The 20,428-nt window shown below is 39.0% G+C and overlaps 4 protein-coding genes across 7 annotated transcripts; 2 read left to right on the forward strand and 2 right to left on the reverse strand.

The window, feature by feature from the left end:
* Positions 1–2,144: 2,144 nt before the first annotated feature.
* On the reverse strand, positions 2,145–8,823 carry rhoua (ras homolog family member Ua). Its single transcript, XM_004067248.5, has 5 exons — positions 8,711–8,823; positions 7,757–8,386; positions 7,226–7,284; positions 4,640–4,828; positions 2,145–3,869 (listed from the first exon to the last, which is right to left on the reverse strand). Exons 2-5 carry the CDS (start codon positions 8,040–8,042, stop codon positions 3,582–3,584), a joined length of 822 nt encoding a protein of 273 aa, XP_004067296.1. The 5' UTR covers positions 8,043–8,386; positions 8,711–8,823; the 3' UTR covers positions 2,145–3,581.
* An 87-nt stretch (positions 8,824–8,910) lies between these two features.
* On the forward strand, positions 8,911–13,977 carry pdcd2 (programmed cell death 2). 2 transcript variants are annotated; one of them, XM_078944579.1, is made up of 9 exons: positions 8,911–9,220; positions 9,844–9,966; positions 10,032–10,140; positions 10,233–10,289; positions 10,628–10,813; positions 10,907–11,080; positions 11,179–11,279; positions 11,346–11,459; positions 11,601–13,977. In XM_078944579.1, the coding sequence occupies exons 1-9, from the start codon at positions 9,041–9,043 to the stop codon at positions 11,778–11,780; spliced, it is 1,224 nt and encodes a 407-aa protein (XP_078800705.1). In that variant the 5' UTR covers positions 8,911–9,040; the 3' UTR covers positions 11,781–13,977. The 2 variants fall into 2 exon arrangements, with proteins under 2 accessions (XP_078800705.1, XP_004067297.1); XM_004067249.5 differs by lacking the exon at positions 9,844–9,966 and having other exon boundaries at positions 8,925–9,220; positions 11,601–12,357.
* Positions 13,433–18,771, reverse strand: tbp (TATA box binding protein). 3 transcript variants are annotated; one of them, XM_023950276.2, is made up of 9 exons: positions 18,632–18,771; positions 18,020–18,161; positions 17,430–17,595; positions 17,133–17,310; positions 16,811–16,898; positions 16,496–16,587; positions 15,560–15,727; positions 14,988–15,082; positions 13,433–14,756 (listed from the first exon to the last, which is right to left on the reverse strand). In XM_023950276.2, the coding sequence occupies exons 2-9, from the start codon at positions 18,068–18,070 to the stop codon at positions 14,677–14,679; spliced, it is 918 nt and encodes a 305-aa protein (XP_023806044.1). In that variant the 5' UTR covers positions 18,071–18,161; positions 18,632–18,771; the 3' UTR covers positions 13,433–14,676.
* On the forward strand, positions 18,770–20,255 carry psmc3 (proteasome 26S subunit, ATPase 3). Its single transcript, NM_001160446.1, is given in 2 exon segments — positions 18,770–19,734; positions 19,907–20,255. Coding segments are annotated over 2 exon segments (1,284 nt in total). The 5' UTR covers positions 18,770–18,789; the 3' UTR covers positions 20,246–20,255.
* The last annotated feature ends 173 nt before the right edge of the window (positions 20,256–20,428 follow it).

The following is a 20,428-nucleotide window of genomic DNA, read 5'->3' on the forward strand; positions in this document are numbered from 1 at the left end:
ACATTTCCAGTGTCTGGATCCAGTCTCCCACAAAGCTGCATGCTGCCTTCAAGAAGAGAAATCCTACTCCTTCTTGTTGTTATCCAGACAAACTGATAAATCATCTTTAATTTGCTGATTTTTGTAACCTGTTACCATGTTATTCTTGTCCTGACAAATTATAAAAACACTAAATCTCAGTTCCCCTTTAGTGCACCAGCTCTAAAACCCCCCATTACGTTGCATTTGCTATTTTGCCTTTTTATTTCTTTTACAGGTCTTTAAAAAAAAAGTTTTCTCTGGCTAAAGTCTTCACTTTCTCAGAGAATTAGAGGCTGCGGCAGCGCATCATCTGTTATTATGCTTTAGCATGCAGCTGAATGAAAACACTGGACTGGTTCACTCAGGCCAAGCCGGTCTGTTTTCAGAGAGGTTCCCAGCAAGTGTCTTTATGAGAGTGAGCTCAGGTGTGCTCAAAGCCAGTAAAACAAACAAGTCTTCAGGTTCAGCTCCTCTGTTCTTTGTACTCTGGTTTGAACTTTGACAGTTTGAAGATCTCAAAAACTGCTGAAGTCATCCACTTGTTTGAAAAAAATTCTGTCCATTTTTTAGTTTATGTCCAACCAGACACATTCTGTAGTGTCTCACATCCGAGTATTTACGGAGCAGATCGCTCAAAGAAATCATCTCAAAACAACTATATACAAGTTGAAGTATCCCACACCTACCTATAAATGAACATGCTCCCTTTCAACCTTTAAATACAATTTCCCCCCTTCACATGCTTGTCCGTTCTACGTTTTAGGTCCAAACATTTGTTAGACGGGCTGACGCTGCTGTGGATCCTGAGATGAGGAAACGGGCCAAAAAACAGGAGGCTTTTAAATATGTTTGTCACAAGTGTCGCTGTGTGGTTTGAAAAAGCACTGAGGTTAAACAGGCTTTAAAGATCAACATAGCTGCTAGTTAATCCATCAAATCTTTGGCAGACATGTTTAATCGGTTCTGAGGGTTGAAAGGCACTTCTCTTTACACTCTGGTGTTTTGAAGCATTTCTTTTTCAGAAAACAGCTGCAACGAGAAACATACTTCTCTGCATGAAAAACCTGACACAGGAAATAAGCTGTCATAAGAGTGTGTGACCTTTAGCCCACTTAACTCCACAATGAGCCGAGTCTACACACAAACAGAAGGACAAGTCAGCTATTATGCCTTCTTCCCCAGAAAGTTACAATGCATTCGCTATCAGGAGTGAGACACGGACACAGGGAACTTATTGAGCTCCAGCTGTAACATCTTCTGAACATCCAAACAGCTTCCAGTCTTCTTCAGTTTTTAACTCAAGCATTTAAGGAAGACGGGTTTTAATAAACACTGTTTATAATCTCAGCTCTTGCAGAGATTAATAGAAGCTCCACGGGAAGAGTTATCAGAGCAGATACATCTTTTCTAAATGTTTACGTCTTGACTTTGAAAGACAGAAAACACACTCATAGAAATGTGGTTGAATAAACTTGGAAATTAAACAAAAATATATCCAAGAGTTTAGAAATTTGTTGATTTTATTCTTGTATCTAGCTCTATTTTGAAATACTCTAATTTGCTCTCAGTTTACTAAACATCCCAAGTCTTATTTTTTTTATTACTAAAGTAAAAGTTGCCTTTAATCACAAATAAAATGGTATTATAGAATACAGATGTTAAACACTTGAATCTTTTGTTTTTTTAAAACCCACTCCAATGAAAATTGTGTTTTGTTGCATTTTTCTCATGATGGAGAACAGATATAAAGAAAATTCAAATTAAAACTGCATTTCTGAGTATTTCTTTTTTTAAATCGTGGTGAATCAGGAGCAGACGAAAAAATCCTGTTTTAAAAAGCTTGTAGTTGTTATGTACAAACTACAATCAGCAGGCCACATTCAGATGCATCCGCTTCCAGACATATAGATCAATGTTCGTTTTCGTTTTCCTCCTCTGAGCTGGAATCTGGCTTATAATTGTACGGCTGGATATAGCTCCGATATTGCGCTAGCGGGAGAGCGTTTAAACAAAGTGGTTGATGGGAGCACAGGCTTACTTTGCAGCAACAGTCCCACCCACAACTCATAGGGGGAATTTCTAATGAACTAAAGCTGCTCTGCAGAAACTATGTCCAAGGAAAATCCAACACAGGTTTTTTTATTTTGGCTAAAAACTACATAATCATAATTAAAAGACCACTGTGAAGAATTTGAACACAGATCAAAAATGATTAGAGTGGAACTCTAAACTGAATGATGTGAATGGAGCATTGCAGCAAACAAAGAAAATAACTTTTTTATATACTTATATACTTTTACCATACATGCATACAAAACGTGCAGATTGATTTAAAGTCCATGACAGGAATTTGTCTAGTTGCACTTTTGACCTTGTTGGTTCAAAGTTTCCAGAACAAGGAGCTTTGAGGCAAAGTAGGTATCAGTGTTTGGTTTAGTAAAAAGTTGAAAAAGTTTAGTATAAATCAGGGAGTGAGTGGCAGCTGAACCCCACTCTTGGCATTATTACTAAAAATAATAAAAAAATATATAATTTGGTTTGGTTGACAAAAGCTTTAAAACAAACATTAGCATATAGAGAGAACAACTGGTTGAACAAGTATGCTGGTAACATCATGTTCAGTTTAAGACAACAATAAGTCAATGTTACATAGAGCACAATGTGAACCAGATTTATTGTGTCTGTTCGTTTTTGCAACATGAACCTCTGAAAGGAAGCTGTCGCTTCTAAAAAAAAAAGATTATTTCAATTTAACCAATTGCATTTCATATCAAAGATGTTTTCTAGATTCAGATTCACTCACAAACACTTATAATACGCCACACAGCATGGGGCGAATGTAGACAGTTATCACAGCTTGAAGTAAAAATGTGTCAATTAAGACAGTTTGCGTTCACAGAAGAGTCTGTGCTTTTATGCTTTCATGAGAAGTCATTGTCTTAAGACAAAAGGAAAAACCTGTTTTCATTAAGCAAAAAGTGAGGCATATTCCAGGATACACTAACAGGCAGGTTCAATAAAAATCTGATGCAGCCCAGGATAAATAACGGAGGAGTTAGTACATTTCTTTAGATAGTCTGGTTACAAAACGTCTTTACAGTAACTGCATGCTGGCAGGGCTTGATCAGAAAAAAATGTTGAAAGTTTTGTTTGTGGGAAGTTCAAGCTCATGCAGTTGTTGTTTTTTTTTAAAAAGGACTCTAAATTTAGATGCATTTAAAAAAAACATGACTGACTAGATGCAGTTTTTACTTTGGTCACCAGTGCTGACATTGACATTGTAGCAGTCTGGTTCACAACAACTGCAACAAGAAAAATCCATATGAATCCTAATTTAGTGGAAGGGATTCATTAGAAAGTCCATTTCCAAGTTACTCTTGGAATAATCAGCACGTTGTCCCCCAAAACGTACTGACTGATGCCAATAAGGCCAATAATACACAGGAGAGGCTCAGTAGTAAATCTCATCGGCATCAAATCAAACTTCCTTGGTTTCCTGCATCTGGCTCCTTCAGGTGGAAAAACCAGGAGTCCAGACACAACTGAAGCCAGACCGGACTCTAGGCCACACAACAGTACCTTTTCCACCACGACTTTGACAGTCTTTTCATCTTGTTTGGCGCCTGCCTCTGCTTTGTCCAACGCTTTTGTTTTTTTCCTCGCCTGGGATTTCGAGGGCTGTGGTTCTGCAGGCTGGCCAATATGGCTGTGTCAAACACTTCCTTGAGATTCTTTTGGGTCAGAGAGGAGCACTCCACGTACGCCACTGCTCCGATCTCCACTGCACAATCCTGGGCGTCCGCCGGGTCAACAGGCCGCTCTTTGTACTTGGCCAGATCGATGAGGACCTTGAGAGAGGAAGAGTCAATCATTAAGCCTCTTGATCTTATTGGTAAAACACGCAAAAAATGTGATTTTTCAGTAAGCAGACAATTCTGTAATATTTGATATAAGAACAAAAGTAAACTGTCCTGGATTACTGGGATAGTGAAATCAAGACGTTGGTTCTCTTTCACTCTTTTTAACAAGTCAAAGTGACTTTTTGCTGTCATAATAACCCAGCAACATATTTGTCTTGTAATATTTGCATACCTTTGACAATCTTATTCCTTTTTTCTTACACACTATGCATAAACATAGTGTTTTACATAAACCTGAGAAGAAAAACATGTTTTTCTCGGTTTCCCATCCAAAAGGCTGGAGCAGTACACTTGTTATTGCCAATCTAAGGTCAGCAGCAGCTCAAATGAAAGGCCAAAATGTGTCCAACCAACAAAGTTTGGTTACATAGGCATCCCTGAGAAAAACAATCCCATAAACTGCTGGAATGCAGGGATGTCATTCAAGGACAAAGTGTGACTAAAGCTAATGCTGTTCAGTGGCATTTTCCAACAATAAAGAGAAATGTTGGATTCGAGATGAAACATTTTACTTTAGGTTATGACAAAAAAATAATTCCAAAAAAGATCAAAAGAAAATGTTTTACAAGTGAAGTCACACAATTTTAAAAACAATCAAGACCAACTGGTTTTTAGAAACTTCTATATTAAGTTCTCATTCTGTGGAGGATTTTTTAGATTCTCGACAGTGTAAACATGTATGAGTACAGACTCCACACCTTGACGTTCTCTCGAAGATCACACTGTGTCCCGACCAGAACAAGAGGAACCAACGGGGCGTGTTTGTGGATCTCAGGTACCCATTTTTCTGGGACATTCTGGAAGGAGGCAGGACTGACCACACTGAAGCACAGCAGGAACACATCTGCACTGGTGTAGCACAGGGGGCGGAGCTTATCAAACTCATCCTTGAAGAGAACAAGACAGGAATTTATTCACCACAAGTAAATCTGAATAGAGAAAGCTCAGCAGACAGTTTTGTGTGCATGGGGACAGCGTCTTAGGTGTGGCAATAACCTAAAAGACCATTTCAGTACTGTGTATCCAAGCAAAAAACGTCATGTTGTCAAGAGGAAAAGAGTGATGATATGATGCTAAATATCTTCAAAGAGAGGAAGCAGCTGAGGAAAATCAGATTTAGTTTCACTGGTGGAGCAGGAAAGACAATTTCTGAGAGCCTCTTCCTCTTTAGATGACGCTAAACAAAGATAAGACTGCCTATGACGATGTCTGCCTGAAGTTTACCAACACTGCCCCGTTTCTTTAAGAGTTTCAAAATCAACCAAATGCATGAATTACGAGACAGACAACTTAATTTACAGGAAATATTTATTCATTATGTGGAAGTAGTTTGGGATTTGCAAAGAGGCCATTCCACAAAGATCTGGGAAAAACTAAAACAAAAAAAGCAGCAGTAGTACAGATTTCTTCACTTTTATTGAAGTGTTTCCATCCTTTTTTACTTAATCAACCCTTTACAAAGTAAAATTATATAATTGCATTATTATTTTCCTCTTTCACTATAATTCAGCTGTTAGGGAGTTTTTTCTTTTCTTTTTTTTCAATTTAAAGGTACTTATTGGCCCACATCTTTTTACCACAATTCCAGATCTTGTTTGTTTTGCTTTTGTTTTTTTTGGTCTTTCCTATTGTGGTTCTTTATCTAATAACTTTTTTCTCTATATGAAAGTTCATTTTCCCTTGTTTAGAATGTGTTTGTCCTGTTATTCCTTAAAGATTTGTGAATACAAGACAGAATAAACCTGGAATAAAAGGTTTGTTTAAATTAAATTGAATAGGATTTTTTCCTACTAAGTCATTTTATGCATTTGACTGACATTTTACGTTCCTAACCCTTTAACATTTAAACAGTATTTAGGGGTTTCATAACACTGAGATATATCACAAGTATTAGGAAGTTTGAAAAATAGGATTGTTCAGCACAACAATAGATTTTAACAACAAAAAAGGAGAAAAAAAGTTTTGTAGTAACCGTTTCTATGAACAACACCACATGTGCAGGCACCCATATGGATTCAAAAAGTATTTTAGTAATGTTATTATAAAAGCGGATATTCTAAAGATATTTTCAGCAAAAGCGTGGGCATCATTTAAACAAATTTGATTATGTTAACTCTAAACAAATAGGCAGTCCTCTATGATAAGAATCTTTTAACATTTTTGAGACAAAAGTGAGTTCCTCAACTTTAGACACAATTCCATCTCTCTGTTGAAAAGATTTTGACTCAGAGTTAAGTTTTCTAGACAAGTGACCCAAACTATCAGAATATAAGTCTGGAATTGAAAAAAACAAAAGTTGCCTTTGTAAAAAGTATTTCAAACAATATATTTGATTGTAAAATGTGAAATTTTCATTTCATGTACTGCGATTTCTGTAAATGACAGCAGCAGCATTCCTATTTATTGGTATGAGTTAAATCTCTGTTAAGGTGACATGTTTAATTATCTCAGCTGCACTGATTTTCTGACCAGATTGGGGAAAAAAAGGAGTAGGAGGGAACTGCAACATTATTACCCACATTCCTTTGGTTTGCTTTCACACTGAATGGACCAAACCACCTGGATATGTTACAACACTTGCTTCTAGGAAGTCTTGCCTTAACTTCTGACCAAGTAAAATAAAACCAACACAAAAGAAAATGAGATTGCTCCCTATGGTAAACTTCACCTCTTTGTTCTGTCTCCAATGCCACCGACACTCACCAAGGTTCACTTGCAAGTGAAGTGACCAGGCTATCTGCTCGACTATTGTTCAATTGTTTGGTGAGCAGCAGATTTCAGGAGAGCATTCACACCACTCTCCAAATGAAGTCGACTCTCTGTCCAGTGTGACAATGCCCTACTTTTTTTTTTTTTTTTTTTTCAAACTGGACAATATTGCAAAACATGACAGTACAAGAGTGTCTGAATAGTTTTCAACATATTTTGGGTGAGCTATTCAATGCTTTAAAGTTCTTCACTAAAGAATTAAAAAGTTTTCGTAAAATGAAGAACTTTTCATTTGGCTATAAAACTTACTATGGAAGATCCATGGCTATAAAGAACCTTTTTGTCACGTATTATGTCTTTCTGGTTAAATCTTTCCATTAAAAGAATTTAAAGTGTCCAATATAGATCTGAAAATAATAATAATAAAAATAAAAGAATTAAGAAAAATAAAAGAATGCCAGCTTCCACATGCCACTAAGATAAGAGGCACTAATTCCTCCAAAGGGTGTTCTCTCCAGCTGAAAGCAACAACAGGAAATGCTGATGAAGGGACTGCGTCCTGTGAGACCACTGACCTGTCCAGCTGTGTCACACAGTTGTAACCGGACTGGCTGCCCATCCACGGACACAGTTGCTGTTGGCAAACACACACACACACACAAACATCATAAAGTCAATAACACACAAGTAAAGTTCAGCTGGTGAAAGTGACCTTTAAAAATATGGTAAAATAGAAAAAATGGTAGAAATCAGTGTAACTTTAGCGTTAATGTTAAGGGGAACTGGTGATTTGGACTATCTGTTCTATTCTTAATAATTCTCAATATCCGTATTCCTTATATGAAGTTCATACATGTTCATGTTCATAATGTTTATGAACAGGTCAATTAGTTTAAAATGAAAACTAACGTTTCAACTACCAGATTAATCATTTTTCACACTTTCTGCTTTTGAGAGCTACAGCAATTGGTATTAATTTTAAAATTTCTTTATAATAAATTTAAAAAAAAAAGTAATCTAACATTAGAAGCAGAAATAAAGATGCATTAGATTAGACAGTATAGTGGGCGTTGAGGTCCAAACTCAGACAGAGTTCCAGACTTTACCTGAGAAGTTGTCGAAGGCAGTCGGGACGTACTCGGTGGGGTAACCATTGGTGGTGTAGCTGACAACCAGGCTGGTTTTCCCCACAGCTCCGTCCCCCACCAGGACACACTTCAACCTCCTCTCCGGCTTGTCTGCTCCGGATCGCCGCGTCCTCCCTCCGGCGCCCCCATCCCGGCTCCGGAGCCTCCTCGGAGGGACGGGCGGCGCGGGTGACACAGGCGCGTGCCTGTATCCGTAGCCCCCATTGTCCCGAGCAGGCACCTGGCACGGAGAGGACGGAGACATGGAGGTGCAGACAGGAGGCTCAGTCCTTTCGAGTGCGTCCAGCTATGAAACCGTCCATTCCTCCTCCAGGATCCGCCGACTAACAGCGCGCTGCTGTCTGCTTCCTCTCCATGACCGTAAAGTCGGTTCTCCTCACAAGACGAAAACTTAAGAGAGAGTCGAGTCAAACTCAAAGCACATATTTCTTGTACGGTTGAAGTAAACTTTTTTCGAGGCAGGAGCGGTTGGTTCCAGCCCAGCGTGTGTCGGTTCTCCCTGTCGTCCAGCGGACAGACCCGTCCTGAACTCCCCTTCTATGACATCACTGCGCGCGTGAGCAGCTGGTGTGGCTGCAGGACGCTGTCCTGAAGGAAAAGACGGGAAACACCTTAGACTCAAAAGAGAGGAAAAAAGGGGATTCAAACGTCTAATATGCGGCGAAGCTAGTGAAAAAAAGATTTCAGCGAGATAATATTAAATCTGTCCTTTTAACGAATTTATGCGAACACCAATAAAGTCAATTCTGCGCTGTAGGAAAAGGGATTTCCCCCCGTCGAGTGAATCTGACTGAGGTTGTATAAAAATGGAAATAATACTGTTTATTTATTAATTTACTTATATTTTGCACGAATAGTTTACATGGTTTTATAATATTTTTACTCATGCTGCATAAACAAAGTCATACTTACTTTAAAATATATGCTTATAGTCAAAATACTCTATAAGCAGTATTTTGTGTGTTGTAAATTACTTCTACAACTGATCGACTAAGATTGATCCTGGTCCTAAGGGGATTACAAGTGAGACAAGTACAAATTAGTTATAAGTAATGATGTTTTTAATGCATCTCGATTAAACTTTATAAACAACTTTGAAACATTTGCGCCATCTAGCGCACACAATTAGATGTGATCTGGATCGCCCATTCATAGCGGAACAAAAAAACGATTGACCACTGTTGCCATACGGAGGGTGTACATGAGCGGAATAGCGTGTGTGGTGCAGTACACGAAAAAAACATGGCATCGGCAGAGGTAGTCCTGGGTTTTCTGGAGCAGGTGGAGCCGTGGCGGCTTCGGTCGTCTCAGTTCCCCAGTAAGGTTGGAGGGAAGCCGGCGTGGCTCAGCCAGAAAGGGCTTCCATCCCAGTCAGCGCTGGAGTGTGAGATCTGCCGCGTGCCTATGGTCTTCCTGCTCCAGGTTGGTATTCTGTGGCTTGAGGCAACTGGATAACAGTTAACCATTTATTTTAATTTTTTAAATATATATATATATTTTTTTTTCTTTGCAATTTACTGATACGTTCATCCCCCAAAGCTTATGGTTAGTAAAATAATCACAGAACGACCTAATAAAATAAGTAAAATAAGAGCTGATGGCCCTAAACAAACAGAAGACTGTAACAACACAATTATACCACACCAGCCTTAAAAAAAAATAGGTTTGACAGAAAAAATATATTAAAATAAATATATTTTTTGTAGAGTTAATACAGATTTAAAAAAAAAAAAAGTTTAATCAGGAGAACAGATCTGTGTGTTTTCCATCAAAAAAACAGACCTACAAAATCAGGCTGGTGGGGTAACAGATCTCGAGTCAATCCTATATTAATATGCAGCATTAAGCCCTGCAGAAGAAGCCTGAAAATGGCAGCCATCAAAGGCAGATGTGTTAGATCAGGGTAGGATTGACAGTGTTCCCCGAGGACCAGGGTTGGGAAACACTGTCCTACATTATGGCCAGGGATGTCTTGAGAAGAGACAAGTGTGCCAAGTTGGACCAACGGGGTTACTTGATAACCACAAACTCTGTCAATCTATAAGGGGCAGACATCTTCACAGCACCTCGCCTCAGTTATCCCATCTTCAATAGGGACAATCAAGACAGTCTTCTCCCCTCATATCCAGTTTATGCAAGATGATGTTTGTGTGGAAAAGTCTCTAAAGGCAAGTAAACACATCTACCTATTTAAACATTTTCGTTTAACCAATATGAATTCTGTTTGCTCCAGGTCTATGCACCAATTTCTGGCCAGGAGAGAAGTTTCCACAGAATACTCTTTGTGTTCTGCTGTAAGACCCCTGAGTGCTACATACTCAATGACAATCGCTGTATGAAAGGTACATTCAATTGCCATATTTCTGCCCATTTCTTGTATCAACTGTTCTGTATACACTGAGAAATCTTTTTCTCTCTTCATCTGTCACACCAGTTTTCAGAAGTCAGCTGCCTAGAAGTAACGAGTTCTACCCCTATGAGCCCCCTCCAGGTTTGTGCAGCAGGATTTCAGATAAATCTGCTCTAAAAGACTACAGAACAGCTGTAGCCTTAGTTTGAGTCAAGTGAGGATCAAAACTTAAAGCTGCTTTACCTAAAGTACCAGCACCATTTTCATATTGCTGAAAATCAACTAATGGGATCATTTTTAACCCCTAAACTGTTAAGTCAAATCCCAAATATTAGATAACCTAAAAGCAATTTCCTTAAGTATTTATTACATTTGAGAATTGCTGAAAGAGGAACTGAATAGTGGGAATTTAAATGACTCAGTGGTTGAGGATCAAATCCGTTTCTGTGTCCTGATGGTGAGCATCTCTGTCCCCTCAGAGGATGAACCGCCCAGCGATCTGGAGGACCAAACCATGTTGCCCATCTCTGGAGCTAAACTGTGCTGGGTCTGTGGTTGCCCTGGCAACAAGGCCTGCTCCCGCTGTCATGCTGTAACTTACTGTGTCAAACATCACCAGGCCATTCACTGGAAGCAGTCTCACAAGAGGGAATGTGGCAACCCAGGTACTTTAGTTCTCAATGTGACATACATGGAGTTGGTCGTTGACAGATGCTGGAAAATTGGTTTTGTTTGCTTTTATCTGTTTTCCTGTATAGATATTTCCATCGTTGCAACGTCTCCCCTCCTCTTTCCTGAGTTTGAGCTCGTTACTGAACCTGAAGAAAATGGGGAAGAGGAGGAGGAGGAAGAGCAGGGAAAAGACTCAGAGGTTCAACCTGGAGACGAAGACAGTAACCAGAAAAGTGTTGCCTCGTCTTCCTTAGCAGATAGTAGGTTTTCAGTAATATCTCATACACGATTGACAAACTAGGACATTTTAGAACTGGCTCAGAGTTGACTCGTCTTTATATTCCCTGTGGTCCATCAGCTCTGGCAGAGACAGACTTGGAGGAGATGGCCATGCACGAGACTGAAGAGAACAAAGTGTTTCAAAGATTTAAAAAGAAGATTGCGTCAGAGCCACACCAGGTACAGAACCCTCCCAACTATACTTATACCTTTTTACGTCCATTTACAGTGATCTTTCTCAACCAGGTGATTCGTTATTGTCGGGGAGGAGTCCCTTTGTGGGTCTCCGCACAGCACGTCCCTTCAGATCAAGACATCCCACAATGCACCTGTGGTGCTAAGAGGACATTTGAGTTTCAGGTATTCATTCCCAACGTTAAGTAAAACACGGACTGTGCATGCTGCTATATCTAATAAATTGACATATTTGCTAAATGTTTTGAAATAAAAAGGAATAGGAAGTTCTTTTGATGCTGACATAGATGATGTGTGTTTGTGCAGGTGATGCCCCAGCTGTTAAATGACCTGTCTGTGGACTCAACAGGAGCCAGTATTGACTGGGGAACTCTGGTGGTCTACACATGCTCTGCCAGCTGTAACCACGACAACCAGTACTGCCAGGAGTTTATCTGGAAACAGGACTTTGGTCCTGATCAACACAAGAAAACCAAAGACAAATAAAGTGTTCTCATTTTTAACCAGGAATATATATATTTAAAAAAAAGTTCATTTCTCTCTGATTATCAGGGTTAAACCAGATTCACTGAAGTGTTGCACACAGATGGATGCAGTTTCTTATTTGTCTGTATTAACCTTAGCTTTAGACATCTGTTTTCCTATAAAATATTCATTTTTTCTTTATATGTTTAAGCCTTGTGCCATCTTAGATGACCCCAACCTTGCATTGACGTCTCCCTATCATGACAAAGGTGGAAAGATTTCATGTAATGCATGGACACCAGTGAGGTTCACTAATCATTGAAGAAAAAATGTTCAGAGCACTGTTAGTGGGTCTAGATGACCCACCTCCCAATGGTAAAGTGCCTAGGATTAAGCACAAAAACGACAATTCAAAATGCAAAAGAACTTGAATGAAATCCAATCAGTTACAGGAGAGAAACAACGCTTGAGCTCTGGTGTAAAGCCGAATCAGTGGAGACTCAGCTCAAACATCAGTTGTCCATTTCTCTGCTGCTGCTTAGAGCATCAAAACCTCTGGATGTGGGCAAGTGACAGAAATAAAGTTTCTGGAAACAAATGCTGAACGGTTTTGAGAAACTTAGAGCAGGAAAGTCCAAATCCAGTTTCCTTAATGTTTTCCATCCATCCTGCCATTGAAGCTCCTTATTGGCTAAACACACCTGATCCAGGTCATCAACAGCAGATAAGGCAGGGTTTCTGGAAAACAAGAAGGCCTGGATTTGGACACCCCTGCTTTAGAGTAACACTGCACGACACATTAACCCAGCAGTCAGGTTTTTTTAGCTGCTCTTCAACACACATGTGCATGCCATGAGAGCCAAACCTTAAACTTCACTCATTTCTGGTGCCTGACTTAAAGATACCATACCACCTACAGTCCTACGATGGCCTACTTATCTTGTTTTGTAGTTCTTTTTCTTTTTTAACTAAGCTGAACCGTAAAGCAATTAGTGTGTGAAAAATGCTTTTACAAGTTTATTTTTACTACAGAGAAACTAAATGTAAAAAAAAATTTTTTTTACAACATAAACCTTTTTGGAAAAGCAGTCTTTATCTGAAAGATGGAAAACCTAGATGTTTGAGGAGAAAATTTGTCACAAATCCAAAAACCACAAATACAACAAACACCAAAACGGAAAAGTTTGGAAACATCTTCAAATTCACGAAATGACAACTTCAACCGAGTAAACTTTAAACGTGACCTTATTAGCCAATACAAGTCATGTGCCACTACAGACCAGTTTGGGCCGTTCATTCAGATGCATCTCCAATAACAGCAGCTGTTTTACTGCTTATAAATAGAACTAAGAGAAAACCATTGGTTCTTTTACCTTACATATTGTGCTGTTGAACCACCATGTTACTCAAATTTCAAAGTGTTCAATTTAACAATACTTACAGAAAACTGTATAAAAACTACTGAATGTCATGGATCTGATGACCTATGAACTCTATAGGTTTCCACCCAATGTGACCGATTCAAGTTTCTTTTCTAGACTTGAAGAAATTGAAGGGGTTTTTTTTACTTCAAAAAATTTCCTCCAGATAGTTTCAGATAAATAAATGAGTCTGTGGCAAACACACTGCTTAAAGTAAAAAAAACCTCAGATGTTACAAAGACAAAACTCTGCTTTATGAACAGGATGTATGAACACGTTTATTAACGCACAGTACAGCTCTAACAGTTGTGGAGGAACAGGTATCCAAATGGAAAATGGATTTCTGGTGACAACATCCATAATAAGTGGAACAGACGTTAAGTTGAAACTTATTTTAAAAGTTTGGCTTCTGAAAGGTAATCCTTAGGTTGGTTAACGAGAAAATGAAATCAACAAGTGCCAGAAACTCAAATCAAAAAGTGATAAGTACTTTTCTAAACAAAGTTTTGCAAAAAGAAAGAAAGAAAAAAAACCAGGACAAGCAGGAGCATTTACACTGTTAACTCACTCTCTGCAGAGATTTATAGAAAAAAACAAACTCCTTTGTCTTGGTGCATTTAAATTGAAGACAGACTAATGAACATTATTGTTTTGAATGCCTGTTAACATCATTTTTCCAAGTTTCCTGTTTGCTTTAAGCTTTTTGGAACATCCTATCAACTTTGAATGACTAATAATTGAAAATAAGTTATATACATTTGTACAAGTTTTACAATAAAGCACATCTGATATCACAATTATGCTCAGTTTCTTCATAAAAAATAAAAAGCTTCAAGCAATGATGGAAACATGGGGTGACTTTGACTGGTAAAGGCAAATTATTGCAGAACAAACTACAGTCTGGATCGGATAACTCAATTATTGAAATGGTTTCTATTCGTTATAAAATGAGGGCTTTCACTGTAACCTGGGGACAAGTATGGCTTCAGTTTAATTTGAAATTTGAAAAGTTAATCGATTTTGTGGCAAGATTGTTTACAAGGGGTTGACCCAAAAAATAAGGAGAAATCATTCATAAATCGAGTAAAGATAGAAAAAAATCAGTTTGCAATATATACAAAACCTGAAACACTGAAATAAAACCAGGAAAAGTCCCGGTCTACCTGCCTTTTTCTTCAATACTTTTTACATTTTCGTACAATTCGATGTAAGAAAACTTGCCAGCGAGGAAGAGAAGAAAATGTAAAAGCTAAAAGCAGGTAAAGTTCCGGGTGAAGATCAATTGTGATGAGGAAACGAGCAGAGGACCTTTAAAATGTCTTTTTGGTTAAAAAAAAAATTAAGGGAAAGACAAATAGTCTTTCACATTCAAGTCTTTACTGTCAACTTGAAGAGGTCAATATTAAAATGTTAACATCTCAGTGAATATTAAAGAAAAAATAGACAGAAATGTAAAAAGTTATAGCGTTTGGATAGAAAACAGGGAATTATAAGTTCTACGTAGTCTTGCGGAATCCTTTCAGGATGGGATAAATGTTTTCAAAAGCTTCATAGATTTCTGCTCTCACCTTGGCACCTAAAAATAGAAATAAATACAATAAGTTAAAAAACAGAAGGTAAAGCTCATCAAAAAGAATTTAAAAATCTGTTTTGGAACTTCAATTTTACATCAACAAAATTCTAAATACTTCACGGAGAACAAAGAAAAAATAGAAAAATGCTAAATAAAAGTGTAAACAATAAGTACATACAGTTAACATCCTGTTTTACTCACAATAGGAAACAAAAAAGTCTAGTGAAAACTTACCTGTGAGTACCACCTTCCCAGAAACAAAGATAAGCAGCACAATTCTAGGTTTGATCATTCTGTAAATCAGGCCTGGAAAAAGCTCCGGCTCATAGCTGCAATACAAATATTACCTCATTTTAGAAAAGCAAAATAAAACCAGGAGAATAAAAAAAAAATATATAGTTTGCCATCTGAGTGTCAAACTTCTGTCTGTGAGTCAGATTGTGGTTTAGGATTTTGTTCAATTCTGACCTGCTTATCAGATTTACAGACACTGCAGGAAACCAGTTTAAAAAATGGATGGTTTTGGAGCATTAATAAAATCTGATGCATACATATCATTGTGGTGCTTGTTCAGTACATTTATATCATTTGTCATCCATTCAGATTTATTTTTTTACTTAATATTTTCTTTTATGTTAAACATATATGTTTAATACCTAAGTTGGCATGTGTGTCAGCACAGCTGTCCCAACATATTTTCTTATCAATAACTGTCAATAGTCGATTAAACTGTCACATTTTTGAAAAGCCTTTCAGGGATTTTTATACGGATTCTTTAAATCTGCAGTAAAACAAGGAGAAATTACCTGCTGAACTGCTGATGTGTGAGGACCAGTCCTTCCAGACGAATGGGAAACTTGACATCACAACTGCCCACCATGTTTTGAATCTTGAAGTCCAAAAACTTTGCAGGAAAACCGAGCTTTTGCACCACACGGGCATATTTTCTAGCTGCTAACCTGGACTGTTCCTCACTACAAAAAAAAAAAAACACATGAGCTGATGGGGGAAAAAAATCCTTTGGGATAAAGCGTAAGAGTAAATGTATACCACCAGTGAAAAGCTTGACTAAGTCAGTCGGCAACCTTTACCACTCAAAGAGCCAATTGGTTTCCCACAGAAATAAAAGCACATTGAGCCGCAACACTAGGGTTCTTAGGAAAAATTGTTTCTAACTTGTTTTTTATTTTTTTCTCAATAAATTCAGTAAACCCAATAAAGTATATCCATTTCATGCATGACAACTATTTTTTATTAGGAAGCACCTCTTAGTTTGTTGCGGGTCTGGAATCATAAGCGGTGAGTCTAAGCCCCGCCCCCGTCTCTCTACATGTTCCTCTGCAACTCCAAGTTGTTTTCCCCCGCCTACAGCCCCCCCCCTCAGCGTGTTCTACACAGACAGCGCAACATACGGTCATCATACCAGCAAGTTGACAGGATGTAGGGGCGCCCTAACGCAAATGTAATTAATTTTACGCAGAAATGGGTTGTTTTAGTCTAGGAAAACCACATAGAGCCATAAAGCTGCAGCACAGGGATGAAAGAGCCGCATGCGGCTCCGGAGCCCCAGGTTGCCGACCCCTGGACTAAGTCATTCATTAATATCAATGGGCAAGTCTGTCTAAATTTTTGACTGCTGGATTTATCATTAGAAATAATTTGACATCAAATTTGACATCAAATAGTACATTTTGCAAAACATTTTAAATCATATAAAGCTAAAAAACAAGTCCCACTCTTACCTTTTGGCTCCAGTGCAGACCATCTTCCCAGAGCTGAAGATGAGAGCTGTAGTTCTTGGTTCTCGTATTCTCATAATGACTGCAGCAAAACGCTGGAAGGTGGCATAGTAACGGCAACATTACAATGTTTTTCCCACTTCAGTTGTAGAGCTTTCTAACTTTACAAACGTAGCCGTATTTTGGAAATATAAGGCCTGTTTTGTTTAAGGTTTAGACGGATGATGGCCCAAAGTAAATAAATTCATTTGCCTTACTTGCTTACAAATCAAAGCTAACAGTTAAAAAAACATGAAAAGATGATCAGTTTGGGATTACCTTTGGGTTGTATTCAGCATTCCTGGCTCTTAAGGCAATAGTCTTCAGGTCCAATTTACAACCCAGATTTACAGTAGAAACTATGTTTCTAGTGGCAAAAAAAACAAATGGGACAACGTTATTTTAATAAAAACATTGCATTTAGTTGTGTAAAAAAACATTTAGAACAATAAAACATTTAAAACGAATTTTCTTTAAATGTATCCATTTTTAAAATAAATTCAATTTCCTTTTTCATGTATAACCCAAAAAGTTAAATTTGTAAATGGGTATGCAGTATTAGTCAATGTTCTCATCTCTCTGTGAATCGTATGCAACGTACTGTAGCTGTGGTACGATGCCAGAGCTCTCTGAGGCAGGTGTTGCTGGAGCGATGGGGGTCATAGGCGTCACCGGAGCGCTGTAGAGCGGGGTGTTCCCCGGTAGCGCAGTGGTAGTTGAACCTGGTACTGGCTGAGAATGAAAGAGCTGTGGAGTCTGTCCTGATGCTCCTGGAAGACCTATGAGACAATACCAATTATCTTTTCTTAGTAAAAAAACACAAATCCAGTAAATTAAATACATTTTTAGATTCACCTCAACATAAGAGAAAAGAATATGAATAAAAAGTTTGTTTTACCTGTGTTCAACTGCTGTGTTTGTTGCTGCTGCTGTTGTTGTTGCTGTTGCCTCTGCTGCTCCTCCAGTATGGACAAACTGTTTGTGTTTTGTACTGGCTGGGGCGTGAGGCCCGAGCCGTACGGCATCATGGGACTGAACACTGGCATGGTTGGGGTCATCACACCCTGCATAATACAATACCACCACGTTGTTAAATTAGAAGAAAGTTTTTTTTTTTTTTAAAAGCTCAGTATTTACAGTAATGCAAAATATGACCTGCAGTATGACTTTCTGAAGCAACCGGAAATCATGCTCTGATTAAATGTAATCGTAGATACAATACAGAAATACAAAATAAAAGAATCATGATTTCCTTAATGAAATTTATATTTCAGTCATAAATATCTTGAAAATAAATATATCAAATTTAAATAAAAGTAACTCATATTCAAAACTAACCAAAACATATGTAATAAGTTGAAATTGAGAACTTATCAATATTTTTCTCAATATTTTGTGATGACCCGATCATGTAATTAGAAATATTATATTTGTGAAATGTTTGTTTTATGAAAACCATTTTGAAGAAACCAAAGCGGAGATTAATACCGGAGGTGAAGCCAGGCCTTGAAAGGCTTGGATGCTGTTGTTTTGGTCCATGTTTTGTGCTTCTCCCGTTCCAACACTGCCAACCACTATTAGGCAGTTGTCCAATCCACTTTCGCAGCAGGTGCCTTGAATTGAGAGGGCTCTATGTACGTAGAAAAAGACCACTAGAATAAAAATAGACTTCACAATCTCCCCTGTTTTTTTCCACAATGCTGAGTCCAGAACGCTGAAAAACAGAAGATGTGTGTGTGTGTACACAGAAGAGAAGTTAGCAAAACTAGAACAGAAATAAGAGCGCGAACATAAAAGAAACATAATATTCTGAGTCACGAGGTCTGCAGTTACCGTGAACCTCATTGTGTGGCCTTTCAAATGCTTTTTTTTAAATCATTAATTCTTGTCTATAGACGATCAGTTCTCTCGTAGCACATCTGACAGCCTTCAAATTAAACACACCGGCTAGCTGAAGTTAGCTGCATAGCTAAAGTAAGCTAGCATACACATAGGGATACAAACCCTTTTCTGTGGCGTAAAGCGTTTGCCGCGTTAAAAAAAGTTGAAAACTAAACTATATGTGTTGAAAGAAAAGCCTGTTAATGAAAGGCAACTTACTGGTATCGTTTTGGAGCTGAAGTGACCACAAAAACAAGATAATGCGAGCTTAGCTTGTTTTATCTAACGCTCAGTCTGGGAAGAAAATGCTTGGCTCCTTCCGGAAGAAGAAGCTTTAACTTCCGGCGTGTCACAGCGCGCAGTCAGACAGAGCAAAGATGGCGTCGCTGAGTGACAAATCAGTTTGGGACGAGGTGGAAGATGGAATCGGAGAAGAAGTGTTAAAAATGTCCACAGAGGAGATAGTCCAGCGCACTCGTCTCCTCGACAGCGAGATAAAGATCATGAAGAGCGAAGTGCTTCGGGTGACTCATGAGCTCCAGGCCATGAAGGATAAAATCAAAGAAAACACGGAGAAGATAAAGGTGAACAAAACTCTGCCGTACTTGGTTTCGAACGTGATTGAGCTGCTGGATGTGGATCCCAACGACCAAGAGGAAGATGGGGCAAATGTGGATTTGGATTCCCAGAGAAAAGGAAAGTGCGCTGTCATTAAAACCTCCACCCGGCAGACATACTTCCTGCCGGTGATCGGGCTGGTGGACGCCGAGAAGCTGAAACCTGGAGATCTTGTTGGGGTCAACAAAGACTCCTACCTGATCCTGGAGACCCTGCCCACAGAGTACGACTCCAGAGTTAAAGCCATGGAGGTGGATGAGCGTCCCACTGAGCAGTACAGCGACATAGGCGGCCTTGATAAGCAGATCCAGGAGCTGGTGGAGGCTATAGTCTTGCCTATGAACCACAAGGAGAAGTTTGAGAACCTGGGCATCCAGCCACCCAAAGGGGTTCTCATGTACGGCCCACCTGGTACAGGAAAAACCCTCCTGGCCAGGGCCTGTGCTGCTCAGACCAAAGCTACCTTCCTAAAGCTGGCAGGTCCGCAGTTGGTACAGATGTTCATTGGAGATGGCGCCAAGCTGGTCAGAGATGCCTTCGCTTTGGCTAAAGAGAAAGCTCCGTCCATCATCTTCATCGATGAACTGGATGCTATTGGAACGAAGAGGTTCGACAGCGAGAAGGCTGGAGATCGAGAGGTGCAGAGGACCATGCTGGAGCTGCTCAACCAGCTGGACGGTTTTCAGCCCAACATGCAGGTCAAGGTAAAGATGCTTTCCATGTAAACATTTGTGTAAAACTAATTGTAATTAGTTACAGCATTATATTCTTTAATCTTTTAAAATGGTTGCTAAATTTTACATTTAAACTTTAGCATGCACTCTAATAATGTTGTGCTCCAGGTCTGACCACAGTGCTCTTGTAAATCCTTCATAGGTGATTGCTGCCACCAACAGAGTGGACATCCTGGACCCTGCTCTGCTTCGTTCAGGTCGGCTCGACAGAAAGATCGAGTTCCCCATGCCGAACGAAGAGGCCAGAGCTCGCATCATGCAGATTCACTCCCGCAAGATGAATGTCAGTCCTGATGTCAATTATGAGGAGCTGGCTCGCTGCACGGATGACTTCAACGGAGCCCAGTGCAAGGCTGTGTGTGTGGAGGCTGGTATGATCGCACTGCGCCGTGGCGCCACAGAGCTCAACCATGAAGATTACATGGAGGGAATCCTGGAAGTCCAAGCCAAGAAGAAGACCAACCTTCAGTACTATGCTTAAGGCCACTGCCGGTGTCTGGGTTTTGTGTGAGCATGTATTGTGATTAAAAAAAATCCTGAGCAAACACTTGTTACTAAAACTATCTTGATTTAATAAAAAGAGAGAAAATCAATGTAGTCTTTTGTCCTACTGATTACAGTGAAAGAGGACTATGAGGTGCTTTCAAACAAATACATAAAAAAA

Source organism: Oryzias latipes, chromosome 3 (genome assembly GCF_053564925.1).
Source record: "Oryzias latipes strain Hd-rR chromosome 3, Olatipes_Hd-rR_3.1".
In the NCBI taxonomy this organism is placed as follows: Eukaryota; Metazoa; Chordata; class Actinopteri; order Beloniformes; family Adrianichthyidae; genus Oryzias; species Oryzias latipes.

Excerpts from the sequence above, each read along its gene's own strand:
- pdcd2 (XM_078944579.1), top strand. The coding sequence starts at position 9,041 with ATGGCATCGGCAGAGGTAGTCCTGGGTTTTCTGGAGCAGGTGGAGCCG. Across the intron at positions 9,967-10,031 it reads GTGTGGAAAAGTCTCTAAAG|GTCTATGCACCAATTTCTGG; the intron begins GCAAGTAAACAC and ends TGTTTGCTCCAG. Across the intron at positions 11,081-11,178 it reads CTCGTCTTCCTTAGCAGATA|CTCTGGCAGAGACAGACTTG; the intron begins GTAGGTTTTCAG and ends GTGGTCCATCAG.
- rhoua (XM_004067248.5), bottom strand. The coding sequence starts at position 8,042 with ATGTCTCCGTCCTCTCCGTGCCAGGTGCCTGCTCGGGACAATGGGGGC. Across the intron at positions 7,285-7,756 it reads TGCCTTCGACAACTTCTCAG|CAACTGTGTCCGTGGATGGG; the intron begins GTAAAGTCTGGA and ends GTTTGCCAACAG. Across the intron at positions 4,829-7,225 it reads TGTGTGACACAGCTGGACAG|GATGAGTTTGATAAGCTCCG; the intron begins GTCAGTGGTCTC and ends GTTCTCTTCAAG.
- tbp (XM_023950276.2), bottom strand. The coding sequence starts at position 18,070 with ATGGACCAAAACAACAGCATCCAAGCCTTTCAAGGCCTGGCTTCACCT. Across the intron at positions 15,728-16,495 it reads GTCTGCACTGGAGCCAAAAG|TGAGGAACAGTCCAGGTTAG; the intron begins GTAAGAGTGGGA and ends TTTTTTTTGTAG. Across the intron at positions 15,083-15,559 it reads ACACATCAGCAGTTCAGCAG|CTATGAGCCGGAGCTTTTTC; the intron begins GTAATTTCTCCT and ends TTTGTATTGCAG.